The sequence below is a fragment of the Elephantulus edwardii genome, unplaced genomic scaffold (assembly GCF_000299155.1).
Source record: "Elephantulus edwardii isolate Elephantulus edwardi_28Jun2011 unplaced genomic scaffold, EleEdw1.0 scaffold00016, whole genome shotgun sequence".
In the NCBI taxonomy this organism is placed as follows: domain Eukaryota; kingdom Metazoa; phylum Chordata; class Mammalia; order Macroscelidea; family Macroscelididae; genus Elephantulus; species Elephantulus edwardii.
In genome coordinates, this window is record NW_006399766.1 from 7,963,786 (window position 1) to 7,980,890 (window position 17,105).

The following is a 17,105-nucleotide window of genomic DNA, read 5'->3' on the forward strand; positions in this document are numbered from 1 at the left end:
ACTCCTTGGAGGCAAGGATTCTGGGGCTTCGCCTGACATACTTTGGACATGTTGCCAGGGGGGACGGGTCCTTGGAGAGGGACATCATGATTGCGAGGGTGGAGGGACGGCACAGGAGGGGAAGACCCTCTATGAGATGGATTGATTCAGTGACTGGGGTATTCGGGATGGGTGTGTCAAAGGTGGTGCGGTTGGAGCAGGATAGAGCAGGGTTTAGGGCTGTTGTGCATAGGTTCGTTATGAGTCGCACATGACTCGACGGCACATAACAACAACAACAACAGCACATCAAAAACTTTTCCCAACAGGGTGAAAAGAAAACCTACCAGCTAGGAAAAAAATATTTGGCAATATCATATCAGACAAGGGTCTCATAATGAAAGTTTATAGAATACTCCTGGGCATCCACAAGTAAAAGACTGTTGAGCCATTTACAAAATGGGCAAAAGACATGGAAAGAATTTCCACAGAGGAAGAAAGATATTTAAATAACCACCAGACACAGAAAGAAATGCTCCAAATCACTGGCAGTAAGATGTTGCAGACCGAGGTTCCCAAAGAATAGAATAATTTTATAATAAAGAGACAAACAGCCAGGAATGAGATAAAGCAGAGAGCGTAAAACAGGGGGTCAGCAGTTCTCCACTGAAGACCCCAAGCCATGCTTCTCTGAGTATTTATATAGAATCACAAGGAAGTACACAACAAAGGATAATGGTGAAATCTTTTCTAAATAAGGCCAAGTTCCTCTTTATGTTAATCTCAAGAGGGAGGGATTCATTTGATACAAACTAAAAACAATGTTGACTCCTAAGGAATGCCCCAGTGTCACAAGGTGACCTCCTAAGGAATGCCCCAGTGTCACAAGGTGACCTCCTAAGGATTGCCCCAGTGTCACAAGGTGACCTTCAGCTTGTATTCAGTCTCCCTCATTTCCCGATACAGCATTTGGTCTACTATTATTAAATTTGATATTTGGCTTCCCTCAGTAAGAGAGATGCAAATCAAGACCTCAATGAGATACCATCTCACTCCAGTAGCAGTGGCAAAATTTATCAGAACAGCAAATAATAAATGTTGGAGAGGATATGGCAAGATGAGAAGTCTTATATATTGTTGATGGGATTGTAAAATGGTGCAATCGTTCTGGAAGGCAGTTTGGTGCTTCCTCAAAAAGCTGGAGATAGAAATTCCATAGTACCCCGCTATTCTATTGCTTGGAATATACCCATAGAAAATGAGAACTGAGGCTCAAACGGAGACTTGACTAGGTTATTAATGAGCGTTATTTAGAAAAAGTAAAATTATTCACAGAAGTATCACAAGACACAAGTTAGTCCAATCTAAGCGTTCTTAATGTCAAATTTCACAGCTAGCCTTTTCTCTTGTCATAAAGGAAAAAAAATGATTTCTTTTGGACATTAGAGAACAAATATTGCTGACATTTGTAGTTCAGTAATAGGAATATGGAATATTAATTAGTCACATGACAGTCTCAAATAATAAGAGATTATACCATCTTTAGTAAAATTATGACAGGAAATACATACATAAAATATACACATAATTAATTTATAAGCTTCTGGTAAATAAAATATATTTTAACAATTTTATTACAGTGTTTTACTTTGAAGGCATTATTTCATGGTAGGCAAAAATATTAATGTGCCTCTCCAGGAATATATCTATAATTTATCTCATATTTAAGGTTTAATTAGTGAATCAACCATAAATCTCCATTTTATTAATGGAGCTGTGAGAAAATGAAATGCATAAGAAGTCAATATTTAAACCAAAATGTCGTTAAAATAAGACAACAGAGCTTTACTGTCTCTTAAAAAATGATAGGCTTGAAAATGCCTATTTTCTTAACTATGCAAGTAAGCAGAAATATTTTAACAATCAAGGCCCTCATTCATATATGTATAGATTGGAGAAAGTATTTTTTTTTTAAATTTCAACTCTTTGTATTGTATTTCTGCTGCTCCTAGGACTCATGTTTAAACTATGGCGTCTAGACACGGGATGTTTTAAAATCGTTTGGGTTTTGCTGATACATAAGGGAGAAGCTTTAGCTATTATTGTCAGTCATGGTTGCTAACATTTATTTTCTGAGCTGAAATCTGAGAAAGTCATACATCTGGCTGCAGTTTTACAATAACTTATGTCTTCCCGCTACGGCATATGCTCAGGGTGATAGCTCAACTTTTACCATTTGGACATTGATTATGAGCTCTGAATATGTAGTCCACAGGGAGCCACACTAATCAAAAGGCTGGATCTTTCTGGCAGTTCAAATCCACCAGCAGTCCTGCTGGAGAAAGATGGTGGAATTTATAGCCTCACTGGAGAATCGGCTATAGGTTGATTCTGACTGGAAGACAATGAGGTTTCTGTTGCAGGAGAGAATACATAGGTAGCATTATTAAAAGGTTGCAAGACAGAAAAGTATACGGTGTGAAAATAATATTAATTCAAGCTGTTTATGCTAAGCTCCCCAACACTACCCATTCTTGAAGATTGGTCAGCCACTGTTAACAGTATCTCTGATATTTCCTTATTTGTACATATAAGTCCAGATAGTTGGTATGTATGGTCTTAGCATTCTCAACTCACAACCAGGTTGACTGGCATTTTGTCTTAGCACTGTTGCAAAAGCCCCAAATGTAAAACCATGATCAGTGCTAGCCAGAGTTCCATTTCTGATTACAGATAAAGTAGATAAAGCAGAATCGACAATGGAAGCACTGGAGAATATAAAAAATGGGGCACCGGTGGCATTTTTTGCAGGCAGAATTTCATAGGCCACGCACTCATTTTCCCAAGGTCCTCTATGGAAAGGCATTCAAGAGTAAAGCTAAACAGTTGCATTTTAAATTGTGATCCTGAAAAAGATTTCCTTAATGGAGCAGTAGTGCTCGAGTGGTGAGCTTCTAACTGAAAGAAAGATAGGTTGTTCAAACTCAACAATTGCTTCATGGGAACACAGTGCTGCATTCGGCTTCAGTAAAGTTGTGCAGTCATGGAAACCTCATGCTCCAATCATACTGTGCCATTATAGGTCATTAAAATTGACTTAAAGATAGTGCGTAGAATGGTGGCCCACTAGATTAAGGGTTAAGCTACTAATCAGAAGTTCTACAGTTCAAACCCCGTAGCTGTTTCATAGGACAAAGCCAGAGCAGTCTGCTTAAAAAAAAATTTACAGCCTCAGAAAATCTGTTATGTTGCTCTCTTTCCTCTAAGATCCCTAGGAGTGGATTGTTGGACTGGGTTGATAATATATTAGTACACAAACCCCAAAGAATTGGCTAAATTCAAGAAACTAACTTAGGAAATGCTGACCAATAAATTAATACTTTTAAAAGAAAAAAATACTTTTATTATTATTTTTAAAACAACTGTCTGACACAGTTAAAACTTTCCCAACCTGTCTTATATAACTCAGAAACACAGACTCCACATGGCTGTCAAGGACAGCTCTGAATGTTAATGTTTCCATTTTCAGCCTCTCATGTCGGAGAGAGTTTTATTAACCAGCATTAACTCTGGAATGTCTAAGGCATGATAGGCAGTATAGACTCCACATGCAAAATAGATGGATAGTCATTTTACTTGAAATTGCTTCACTTGAAAATGTAGCATGAAATCCAGAGAGAGAAAGTAAAATGAAGAGATTTTTACAGTGCTTTCAAATGTTGAGATTTAGAAAGTTGAAATCCTGAATACGAATGTTCATACATTTGAGGTGGTATTGCAGCCATCCTAATAAGTGGCCTACTACTTGTCATAACTCAAACCAATTCCACTGCTCTGGAGATGAGTCTGACTCAAGTTGACTGGGTTTCAGAGGCTTTACATTTTTATGGACAAAGACACCGTTCTTCTCCTTTGGAGCTGCTGGTAAATCTGAACCTCTGACCTTTGAGGTAGCAGTCTGAGTTGGTACATATCCCTCCAGGCCTCCTATACTTGCCTATGTTTGGAATAAAGATAATATAGTCTGGTGACTCTTAATAAGCAGGTACTTCAGGCTTTTCAGAAATACACAGGTCATGACCCAAAACGGTTTTGTCCATTCTTATATGAAATCATGAAAACTATCCAAGGAGTAAATTTGATGACCAGCAGTCTTAGAACCCCATTCAGGAAGATGCCAATCATAACTGGTGTAATCAAAGTCTGGGAGAATTGGGGTCCTCATGCAGGTTGTCTTGGTTTTAGAATAAACCTTCCCTGTTGACCCCTTCTCTGTGTCCCATCTATTTATAACTCTCTTTGCATACCCTTAGTGGCATCATGTGTTACATGGGTTCAAATCCTCTCCCGGATCAATGGAAGGACGGTAAAGCTGCTTGATGCTATTAAGATTTAGTTACTGTGAGTTGGGATTGACTCAACTACAATGTTTTCTTTCTTTTAAAATGCAATAAATTCTCTATGAGTAAAAATCTACTCTATGGCAGTGACTTCTATTTACTTGTTCTGTTTAGTTTTATCTTTAAAAGTATATTTCATGGTTTAAGAAAGGATTGCAGTGTGGCGACTCCATTTAGAGAAAACAGTGATGTTTGGAGTCATACTTGTTCTCCCCTCAAAAGTTTGGACATGAATTTTCTGCTTTTCTCCCAAGGTTCAACTGAAATCTACTTAAATGCATGTAATTGTACAATTTCCTCTGCACGATTATAAACGCTATGCCACGAGGGAAGGGCTATACTTATTTGTGATTACTAATCTACCTTCTGCATAGCGTCATTCATTCAACAGAGATTTGTTGATCCTTAGTTTGCTGGGAGTGTCAGCAGAGGTCGCCAGCAGGACAGGCAGCCTCTCTGCACTAGTGGATATTCCTAAATTGTAGTAAATAGAGACAAATGCAAAATGACTACATAATAGAGAAGAAAAATTGAGTTGCTATAATAGCGTGAACAACAGTAGCAGCAGCAGAAACCGCAACAGTTATATAACTATGGTTACATCAGCATGAAACTAGGGAACAAATTTGGATGGCAAGCTTCTGAGAGGCCAGAGGGTGACACTTAAGTCCTGAATTATAATGAAGGATTATTTAAAGATCTGGAGGATGAGAAGAATAACTTGAGTAGTGCATGGGGGAGAAGAAAACAGTGGCTGAAAGGCAAGAAAGGCCAGGAATGTGACACAATTAACCTGGATTCGTAGGCAGGTGCTAGACTGTACAGTGCAAATTGTTTAAGCTTCACCTCTAAGGCGTTGTCGTCTTTTTCAAGGTCTTTCACATTTTCTCCCTTTGACAAAGGGCATGCGAGCCACTTTTCTTTTACTCATTTTAAGTGTTAAATATTGGAGTACTCTTTTTTTTTTTGATGGATTTCCACCTAAACTGGGTTTCAGCTTTTGACTCTATACAAGTTGCTGATAAAGAAGTTAGACTTTTTTCCTAGTATGATTGTAATCCGCTGGCTTTCAAACACAAAAATGGCATCTGATTTGATTTTCACAAAAGAGAAGGAGCCAAAAGAAGGGAACTGAAAAGCTGCAGCTAGTGAGGTGGAGGGGTATTTATGAGGATGTGGTACGTGAAAGTAAAGTGTGATGACCTGGGGAAGGGGAATAGCGACTATTGGATTTGGGGAACAGGAGTTGACGGTGACTTTCACAAGAGATGTTGCCATGAGGTGGTGGATGAAGAGGACATTCTTTCAAGGTAGGGGAAACGATCAGTGCAGAAAGCACAAAATGCTTTTCTGTAAAAAGGAACAAAAAAGAGGGATTACCTGAAAGATTTTGTTAAAGAGAGTTGGCTTTTATCTTAAGTGATGACAGAGCGTTTCAGTAGAGTAGAGCCAGCTGTCATCAATTTGTTACACATTCGTGTAGTTTTTCAGCCCATAAATCTTTAAGGGAGGAGCCTGTGCATAAGTAAAACCAGTTAATATATAATGCTTTGATTGTGTACCATGGAATCAGAATAGCTGACCCTTTGGAGGGTTTTCAAAGGTAGTTATTCACAGAAGAGATCGCCCATCCTTTTCCTATGGAGCAGCTAGTGATTTGAACTATATGCCTTTGAAATTAAAGCTTAGCTTTTTACCACTAGGCCACCAGAGCTCCCTAAAATATATAATGTTGTTGTTATTGTGTACTGTTGAGTCAGAACTGACTCATAGCTAAACCTCTGCTGGGTTTTCAGAGGCAGTTAATCGCATGGGAGGAGATTGATTGCCCATCCTTCTCTGTGGAGCAGTTGATGTATTTCAACTGCTCGCCTTCAGGATTGCATTGCAGCTTCTTGCAATAGACATACTGAAATAGGTGGATGGAAAAGGAATAAAGGTAGGATAAATATAGTGTCAGTAAAGATAGGGAAGATAGGCAGAGATAGATTCATGGACATCAGAATTAGAGTGAGAAAGTGGGAAAATGTAAATTTCATCTTGTATACAGAAGTTAATCTTATAAAACAAAATGTGAATGACTGGCTGACTGAAAACTTTATTTCCTTTGTACTTTAATAACTTGAACACAATTTTTAAAAAGATAAACAACTGAGAGTGAATGGGACAAGGAAGGAGACATATTACCTGCATTCTTTTTGGCTACATGTGCTCTATTTATATGCTTTTAACTTCAAGTGACAATGGAATAATGTAAATTGTTCTCAGCAGTAGAGCAGAAAATTTGCATGCAGTGGTTCTCGTTTTAAAAAAAATCGCATTACCCACAATGACACACATTTAGAAAGATTCAGATTTTACATATAGGTCAACAGAGTATTCTTTCACATTTTTTAATCCCCTACTTTTTAAAACACCACCAACAGCAATAACTTTGTTTTTCAGGTGCTTCAAGAAGACCTAGAACAGGAACAAGTCAGAGTGAATTCTCTCACTCACATGGTAGTGGTGGTCGATGAAACAAGTGGGGACCAAGCAACGGCTGCCTTGGAAGAACAACTTAAGGTAATTTAAAACTCATTTCTAAAACTGAGTGTGACATTCAAAACACTTAAATGCAGTGCTTTACAAAACCATTCTATTGCATATTTCTATTAGGAGCTTTTGAAATGCAACACATTTATCAAAACATTAAAATAATTTCCCGTTTGTTCATTGGCCCCTACACAAACTTTTGTCAATTATGTGCTGGTTTTTCATCATGATTGAATCACTTGAGTTACAGAACTGATCTGAGGTATGGCGTTTCAACCGCCTTTCAAATGCAATCTTCAATCCCCAACTCACTACCATAGAATCACTTCTGACTCAGTTGGTACCTTGTGGCCAAGGGCCCTACTTCACCCTTTTTTGCACAAGTCAACGAACTGTGCCAGGCAGAAGAGAATAGAGGAGAGGCCAGTGCCTAAGTGCCAAGATAGGATAGTGTGGAGCAATTTTAGGGTTTCTTGGAAGAGAAAACTTTAGCTTATGGACAATTAAAGTTTAGGTCAAAGCTTTCTTTTAGTGAAGGGCAAGAAGAAAAAGATTATTGAAGTGAAGGTAAAAGGTAAAGATGCACTTATTAGAGAGTTACATCCCAAAGGGACAGGCATCTCTCCTTGAAAGGATATACAGAGGGGAGGTGGCTAGTGAGGGGAGGCTCTGTTTATGGCTTTCTTTCCTGATAGGGTTTTGAGGCCAATGAGATGATGCCATGGAGAGTTCAAAGTTCAGTGGGTGGTTCTCAGTCTGCTCTGTGTTCTCTGACATCATTCATGAACCTTAACGTATCCGCTGCTTCTGATATTACTTTTGCACTTAAAGCATTCATTTTATGTATGTTAATGTTTGCTTTCAGGGTCTGATGTCACTTTTGCCTCCTCTAAGTCTTTGGTTCTAATCCTGACAATAGTGATCCTATTGGACAGAGTCACACTGCCCCAACTAGTTTCTTAGCCTCTAAATATTGATGGAAGCACACACTGTACATCTTTTTCCAATAGAGAGGCTGATGGATTTGAACCACCAGCCTTTAGTTTACCTGTTCACTTCTTAACCTAATGTTCCACCAGCCATCTAATTGACTCAATGGCAATGAGTTGGTTTGTGGGTTTGGTTTCTTTAAAGGTTTGTTGTTATTAGGGGTCATCAAGTCCAATACAACTCTTCATGACCCTATGAACAACAGAGCTGAGCCCTGTCCTATCCTGTGACATCCTCATCATCTCTGATACACTTCATTCCATTATTGCTGCACTGTGTGCATCTCATAGAAGAGCTTCCTCACTTTCTTTGACCCTCCATCTTTCTGAATATTTTCCTTTCCAAGGCATAGCCTCTCTCCTAGCAATGTGCCAAAAATATGCAAGGTGAAATGTCACCATCCTTGCCTCCAAGGAGGACTCTTCCTCCACCTTTTTTTCAAGACATACCTGTTTCCTTTTTTTTTTTTTGCAATCCATGGGATATTCAGTGCTCTTATCCAATACCACAACTCTAAAGCATCAGTTCTTTTTTGGTCACCCTTATTAATTGTCCAGCTCTCAGAAGCATAGCAAGAAATTGAAGATGCCATGGCCTGAATCAAGTGCACCTTCATTTCCTTACTGACATCATTGCTCCTCTGTAATTTGGAGAGTTCACAGTTAGTGAATTTGCCTATTGCAGTATGTCTCCTGGTCTCCTGACTGCTGGTATCAGAGGTGTTGATTGTGGATCCCACTAAGATGAACTCACTGACCATTTCAGTCTTTTCTCATTTATCATGATGTTGCTTATTGGTCCAGTGGTGAGGAAGTTTGTCATCTTGATGTTGAGATGCAATTCAAGTGTGTCAGGCCCTTCACACTTTTAGCAATCAAAATTGTGTTATCTGCATCACAGAGGTTGTTGAGTCTTCCGTCAGTCCTGATGCTACATTCTCCATCACGGAGTCCAGCCTGTTGAATGACTTGCTAAGTGTACAGAGTGAATAGCTATGGAGAAAGGATACAATCCTTACATACATGTTTCCTGATTTTAAATCATGACGTGTTCCTTTGTTCTATTTGGATATCAGTTTTTTTATATAAAGTAAAGCTTTCACATGAGCACATTTAAGTATTTTGGCATTTACTGTTTTCTCATTGTTAGCCATACCATCTTTTTTACAATTTTTTTTATTAAATCCACACAGTCATTTTCCTTTTTATAGTCAATAAAAGACAAATAGACATTCTTTGCTGTCAGCCAGGATTCATCTGACATCAGCAATGATATCCCTGGTGCCAGGGCCACTTCTAAACCAAAGTTAAACTTCTGGCAGTTCTCTATCAGTGAACTTTTGTAGCTGTTTTTGCATGATCTCTAGCAATATTTTGCTTGCATGAATGTTCTATAATTTCTGCATTCTCTTGGATCACCTTTCTTATAAATGGGAACAAATATGGCTCTCGTCCAATCAGTTGGCCACCCAGCTCTCCTCCAAATTTCCTAGCATCGACTTGTGAGTGATTCTAGGTATACATCTGTTGAAATACCTCAATTGGTATCCCATCAGTTCCTGGGTCCTTATTTTTGCCAGTGCCTTCAGTGTAACTCGAACTTCTTACTTCATTACCATTGGCTTTAATGTACCAATGACATTTGTTTTTTGAGGGCATGTTTATTCAAAAGTAGTATTTAGTCTGAGTCTTGATGGTGATGTATCAGGATATTTAAGCCATAAAATCTCCGCTGGAGGAGATCATTGACCCCCTCAGACCCTCTGTTTTCTCTGTGTCCTTGGAAACACAAAGCGGGGGGGTGGGGAAATCAGCCGTTTCAGTATTCTTTTCCAAGTAGAGAAAGAAAAAAAAATTGCAATAAAAATCAATATATGCACCACATATAAAACAGCTGTATTAAGGAAAACAATAACATTTTATCAGTCTAAATGATCACACCGATATTTACTTGCATACACAATTTCAGGCTATAAGTGAGATACTTATTGTACTCACCAGATGCCCACATTTCTCTGGGATTATTTGAATTTAATGTCTTGGTGTATGGAATTAAACTGTATGTGCTTTTAAATAGCTTTATTACCCCATAAATCTTCTAAATATAGCTTCCTTACCTAACCTGTATCACGAGTTTGTCAAAACTTACCTGTTTTCTTCTTTATAGTGTGTGTAAAAATCTTTTATTTTTTAAAATTTCCATCTCGATATCGTTTCCTCAGCATACTTCTTCAGTTTGCCAGTCTCCTACGGTAGTATCTAACATGCCACTATTAAATAACAAAGAAAGACTTCTTAAACAGGTTGCATGCTGCTAGAATGAAGCATTCAGTACATGCTGGCAAGCCATGATAATTTCATGTCACTAATACTTCAGACATTACAGATTTTAAAGATTGATGACATCAAATGTCACAATATGTCATTGAATATACAATATTATATATAGATATATCTATAAAAATATGCATGTTTATGTATGTGTGTGTGTGTGTGTGTATTTGTTGTTTTTCTGCTGATCCATTGGATCCAACAATGGCCATTTATTTAGAAATTAGAGGAGGGTACAATGTAAAGATTACCCAAGGCAACTGTTAACCTCATTTTATATATATATACGCAAACACATACACACACACACACACACACACATATATACACACACACACACACATACACACACTATAGATTATCATATTTTTTTTTTTTTACCACCTCCATAAAGTAACCTATTCTTGTACCACTGAGTCCACTGCTCTCTCCCAGGTCAGGATTTGAATCAGGTGAGGATGAGATAAGCTCAGGAACATAGCCCATGGCTGCACCTTCAGCCATTCAGGATGCTTTTCTCTTATTGAGGTCAGGCTCAAGAAGGTGTCTGGCAGTTTGACAGACATCTTCTCAGATGCCAGGGAAGAGAGATGAGTGAAGGCCTTTTGACTTCCTGTCTTCAACACCCTGATGGGGGATACATGTTGATTTACTGCCATCTCCTTATGCAAGTTTCTTCTTAGTTGTCTCTTGTGCTTGGTAGCATAACTTTCTGTCCACTAGGCCAATGTAGCTCTCTCTGTTGTCATTGTTATTGTTGTTAAGTGCCGTCGAGTCATAGACGACTCATAGTGACCTGGTGCGTGAGAACCGCCACGCCATGCTTAGGCAGCATGAAGCCACAGAGCTGTATATGTATATTTAAAGACACTAAGTTGTCACCAACTAAAGTACCACACTGACAGACCATTAATGAAGATATTTTAAGGTATTACATAGTTCTGATTATAATGCATTTCCTTTTTGTTGGATGAAAATATTTTTAACTAATTATATTTGGTAAAAAAACGAAACAAAATAAAACACCTAGCATCCATAGATGGTACAAATGCTTAAGTATCCAGGTGATGATGAAACATTTGGTTACTTGCAGCGCAATTTCCCAATGTAATACATCTGATCTCATGATTGCTTATACCAAGAATGTTAATTGTAGGTCCCAGTAAGATGAAATTGTTGACAATTTCAGTCTTTTCTCCATCTATCGTGATGTTGTTTATTGGTTCAGTGCAAGAATTTTTTTTTCTTCTTGTGTTGAGGTGTCATCATGTTGAAAGCTATAGTCTTTGATCTTCTGCAACAAGGTCTTCCTCACTTTCAGCAAGCAATATTGCCTCATCTGCATAACCAGGTTCTCCATGTGTCTTCTTCCACTCTTAATGCCACATTCTTCTACATGGAGTCAAACTTGTCAAATACAGCCAATCCTCTTTTAGATCTTTTGCAAGTAGTTTGATTTTGCTTGACTTGGCTTAAATGTTACAAATGGAGGAGTTGTTACAGGAGCAGGAAAGGAAAAGAAGAAAGAATGCGGAGAGAGATAAAAAGAAGAGTTCTGTAACAGCAACAAATATGCCTTGGGAAAAGTACAGCCAGGATATTCTTTAGAAGTGAAAGGGGAGCTCTGGTGGCCTAGTGGCAAGGAGCTGCAACTACAATCCCAGAGGCGCACGGTTCAAATCCACCAGATGCTCTGCCGGGGAAGGAGGGACAATCTCCTCCTGTACCTGATAGATCTGATTTGATGGTACACTCACACAAAAATAATAAAATTTAAAAAAAAAGAAGGAAGGATGATGAAATTCTTGTCAAATTTGAGCTTGTTATCTTTTAGGAGAGACAAATCCCTGGCCAAAGATGTCTTGTTTGGTAAATAGTGGGTCAGACAAAAAAAAAAAAAAAAAAAAAAGAAGACCCTCAGTGAAATGTTTTAACATAGTGGCTGTAATAATGGGCTTACGTTTGGCAGTGACTCTGAGAATGGCACAGGACCAGACAATGTTTATTTCTGCTGTACATCAGGTTATAATGTGTTGGAGCTGACTCTTCATTATGCAACACCAATTTTCCACAAATTAAATAGTTAGTGTTGTCAGTTGTTGTCTAATATCTTCTTTTCCCATTGTATACCTTTATTTTCTTCTCAGCCCAGCCCTTTATTACCCCTTGTTGTTGTTGTTGTTTTGTTTTTTTTTTAAATATATAATCTGAACTAGTACCTAAAAGGGAGCTCTGGTGGCCTAGTGGTAAGAATCTACGCTGCGATTCCAAAGGCATGTGGTTCAAATCTAGCATTCTGAAGGAGAAGAATGGGCAATCTTCTCCCATGTGATTAACTGCCTCTGAAAGCCCGCTGTTAGAGGTCAGCTATGGGTTGGTTCCGAATCAATGGTACACAACAACAACAAAAGTACTATCTAAAAAGGCAAAATTAGAGGGAATGAAGTTGAAAGCAATTTCCCCAATATTTATTCATTTTCTCCATTCCCTCCATTCTCTCAATTCCAGAGGAAGTCTTTGGTTGGAAATACACTGGAATCCTGGCCTCTTATTTGATTTTGAGATACAGATAGTCTTAGACTCTCTCCATGTGACATAATCCTGTTTTACCTAATATAAATCTAAATAGTAAAAGAAGAGGAGCTTTCTGACAATTTGCTCCAGGAGACAGGAGAGGGGGGAAAAAAAGAATAAAAGATAAATAGGAAGAAAAAACAAATATGCTGAGAAATCTCACGAAGACTAATAAAAATGCCTGACTTGGCATTATGATTACATGTTTATTTTAGGGACAGTGGTATCTAATATGCTTGTATTTGGGTCCAAGGAAATTAGATAGAAATACTTGAAACCAAAATGAATTCCTTTCAAGAAAAGAGAATGAGAGGAACCTAGTGAGAATTCTGAAGATTTTTGTAAAAATCTGGTCATCCTTGACTTACTCCCCAAGACCTGCTAATGCCTTATGCTCATTTTAGACACATTTTCTGTCAGTTCCATATAGAGTGCTCCATTATACGATCCCATTTGCAGAATGTGATGAGACCTCTGGTGGCCTAAAGGTTAGGGGGTTGCACTGTCACCTCAAAGGTGTGCTGTTCGAATCTTCCAGCTACTCTGTGGGAGAAATATTGAGAGTCTCCTCCTGTGTAATACACAGCCTCAGAAAACCCACTGAAGGAGTAGCTATCTGCCAGTTCCAACTTCCTAACAGTGAATGAGAGAGACTCTCCACTCTGACATTAACAATGGTTGTTTTCTGGGATTTTTTTGTACTTTTCTGTTAGTGCTGAGGTGAAACCTCAGTGTTGTCTTGGTTTTTATCTCTAATGGCTAGCTATCGAGAGCATTTCTTCATGAGTTTGCTGACCAGTTTATGTCTTCTTTGATAAAGTGTTAGTTTGCCAGGGCTCCTGCCTTTCTTATCCCATTTCTTTGTTTCTTCTGGCTGTATTAGAACCTCCAACTTTTCAGTTAGCCAGCAAGTGTCATACCACCACACAGGAACGCCAGGTGGATTTTAAAACTTTATTTTTCCCAGTGGTATCTTGAAACGCATTGACTTAATTTTGTGACCTCTCTTGCTGTGGCATTATAAGTTAGACTTTCTGTAACTGTAAAAGACTTTTGGAAGTCATCTTTTTAAAGGACTTGACAAAAACAAAGATAGGTCAGAACATATGCTTAGGGAGTAAGAAAAATTGCATGGCTTATGAAGGATAATATTCTGAAAAGTGCAGTGTGTTGTAAATTAATTTGACTGATTCTCTTGCTCTCAGAGGTTCAGCCAGTTCGTCAGCATTGTCACCACAGGTCAGAGCTTTGTCCTTAGCTGTAGAGGTTTCTAGAATATCAGGGCCTAGAGAGCCTGATTTGTAAGCAACGATGCCAGTTAACTAATTTTCTTGAAATATAGGCCAGCTGAATAACTAGGACTGGTAATTTATGTCGAGACTTCAGTCCTGGAGGACATTGCCATATCTCTTTCAAAGCATTTATTCCCCCCACCCCCACCACCACTTATTTAACAAGTACTTATTATATTCACACTGTATCCCTGGAATGGCTCTGGGTAGTAGAGATACAGCAGTGAACAAAAAGAAAAATGCTCAATACAATTCTGATTTCAGAGTGCATAATTTGCAAGTCAGCTGGTATCCTTGGAACCTCGAGATGCGAATAGACTTGCCTCTGTCTGAATTGAATTTCTGACGTCTCATAACCGTGGAAGCCATTGCAGGCACAATAGCCATGAGCATTACTCTGCTGATAATTGTAATCCGGCAGGGAAAACAAACATTAATCAAATAATTACAAAACATTCCGCCAAAAATAAATATTCAAAATGGGGGGGAAATTGCTTTCCACAAAAGACGGGCCCAGGCTCTTGGGACAACAGAGTAATCTAAGGAAAACTGAGGTTTATAGACATGATACTATGTGTGATGAAAGTGAGCTTGAAGTTAAAATATAAGGCTATGCTGCAGAGGGGAGGGAGGAGGGGGAGGGAAAGAGAGAGAGAGAGAAAGAGGGAGACAGAGTCAGAGAGACAGAGGCTGTGAGATTGATTAGTGGAGGCAGATAGAATTTCCGATAACGTGGGCAAGTAGCTCAAGCGACAAGAATATCTTCCAGGAGACAAAGCCAATGTCAATTTGTTGCATTTGGAAGTCCAGGGAAGTTGGATGGGAAGTAATGGAAAGAACTATCAGAAAGAAAAGGGAAAATGAATTCCATGCAAGAAAAACAGAACCTAGTAAGAATTCCAAGGCCATTTGTAAACACCTGGCCATCCATGACTTATTCCCAAGATCTGCTAATAATGCCTCCTTATGTATTGAGATTCCGATGAGAGATCTCAAAGAGGCCTTGCAGGTATACACAAGCTTCCCTGAGACTAGGATGATGTGTCAAATGCGTTAATGGTTACCCATAGTGGACAGTGTTTGGTGGAGCTTCCCGATTAAAACAAGCCTGGAAACAGGAGTGGCATCCACTTGCGGAATAGTTTGCCTCTGGAAACTCTATGAACTTGGAGAAACAAAGTTATGCAACTGTTCAGGTCTTCCATTCATAGCGTCGCTGTGAGTCATCTAGGACTCAATGGCACTTAACAACACAACAACAACAGTAAGAATTCCGAGGCCATTTGTAAACACCTGGCCGTCCATGACTTATACCTAAGGCCTGCTAATAATGCCTCCTTTTGTATTGAGATTCAGAGGAGAGATCTCAAAGAGGCCTTGCAGGTATACAGGAGCTTCCCTGAGACTAGAGTAACGGAGTTTAGTGGATGGATTGAGGCGGGGGGGGGGGGGGGGAGGAAAGAAATGGAAAGGTTTTAATTGGGACTTGAAAAGACAGAGTAATAATAGACATAGGTTGATGATAATTAATTATATGGGATGCCGTGCACTTGAATGATTGAAGCACAATGTAAATGAGAGATTGAATGGAGTATAAGGTATGTGAATGGAACACAATGTAAATAAATCATTGTATAAAAACCAATTACAAAAGTAAAGAAAATTCAAACTAACCCAACAAGACAACTTACAGTGTGAGACTGAACTCCACATGAATTCATTCTGTGGGTAAACATACTGAGTTCTCAGTTAGGATTTGCCCAGGAAATACAATGGCAGACCGGGGACACAGGAAAACGGGCCTTGAGCCAGCTCACCTGGACTTGAGTGATCCATTCAATGAAATGTACAATTAGAGCCATCACCACAGGCTGCCAGATGTAAAGGCCTCCCAGAGGGCCCTTAGGTGAGATGCAAAGATTTAGTAGAAGTTAATTTGGCAACACTAGAGAGTCGGAAAGTGGTCTGGGCAGGGAAAGAAAACATTTATTTACTCATTCAACAGATATTTATTGATTGCTTACTAAGTGCCAGCCACTAGTGTATGCTTCATGGGTAAGTTATGAATAACACATACATTTATTTCTTGGTGGAGTTTCCCTTCTAAACAAACAGTGTAATAAATAAGTACATTTTATACTGGGGGAAGGGGGAAGTAATGGGAATTAAAGAGAGAGAAATTGAGCAGTGAAGGGAGCCATCTTAAAGGGATGGTCAAGGGATATTCCAGAAATAGATTCCCTTTGATCAAAAATCAGTAGACAAGGCAAAATGGAAGGGATATACTGCTTTTTTGGGGGGGGTCTTTTGCTTTAAGAACCTGAGAGAAGGGCATAGATGGAGCATAAAGGAAGTATATTGTTTTAGGACAATAGTTTTGAGTTTTGTTTTCCTTTCATAGAAGAAAACCAGAAAAAAAAAATGTGATTAGACCCCCTGTTTAAAGAAACTGTTGTAATGGAAACATGTTCCAGAAAAGAGGCAGAGCTATTAAAATCCCATTTTTAGATATGTTCCTCAGTGTACATTAAAACCTGAGAAGTCCAACTAGATGTATTAAAAGTCTGTAAAGCCAAAGGCCCTGGAGAATCGCTAGTATATAAAAGCTTTTTGAATTATTTTGTTAAATGGATTTAATCTTAAAGTTAGGGTTTACCGTTTTGGAGAGTTAAAGATATTTTGAAAGGATGCAAGCAAGCAGCTGCTTTTGAAGAGGGGCGGGAAACAACCAACAGGATACACACCACTGCCCTCTAGTTAACAGCCACCCATGGCAACGGTTTCACAGACTGTAAATCTTTACAGGAGGAGATCTGCCTGTTTCTCTTCTGTGGAGTGTTTCATGAATTCAAGCCACTAACTTTTAAGTTAGTAATTGTTGTTGCTGTCGTGACTTATAGCGACCCTGTGTACAACAGCTCTGAACTCTGCTCTGATCTGAGCCAACTACCCCCATTGCCCCAATCATTGAGTCAGCCCATCTCATTGGGGGTCTTCCTCTCTTG

The 17,105-nt window shown here is 38.8% G+C and overlaps 1 protein-coding gene across 1 annotated transcript in view; it reads left to right on the forward strand.

Moving 5' to 3' along the window:
• LOC102843189 (dystrophin-like) overlaps positions 1-17,105 on the forward strand; it is a 1,161,727-nt gene that overhangs the window by 1,028,498 nt on the left and 116,124 nt on the right. The window contains exon 13 of the mRNA XM_006881860.1: positions 6,825-6,944. Coding sequence (XP_006881922.1) covers positions 6,825-6,944 — 120 coding nt within the window. The remainder of the gene's footprint in view (positions 1-6,824; positions 6,945-17,105) is intronic.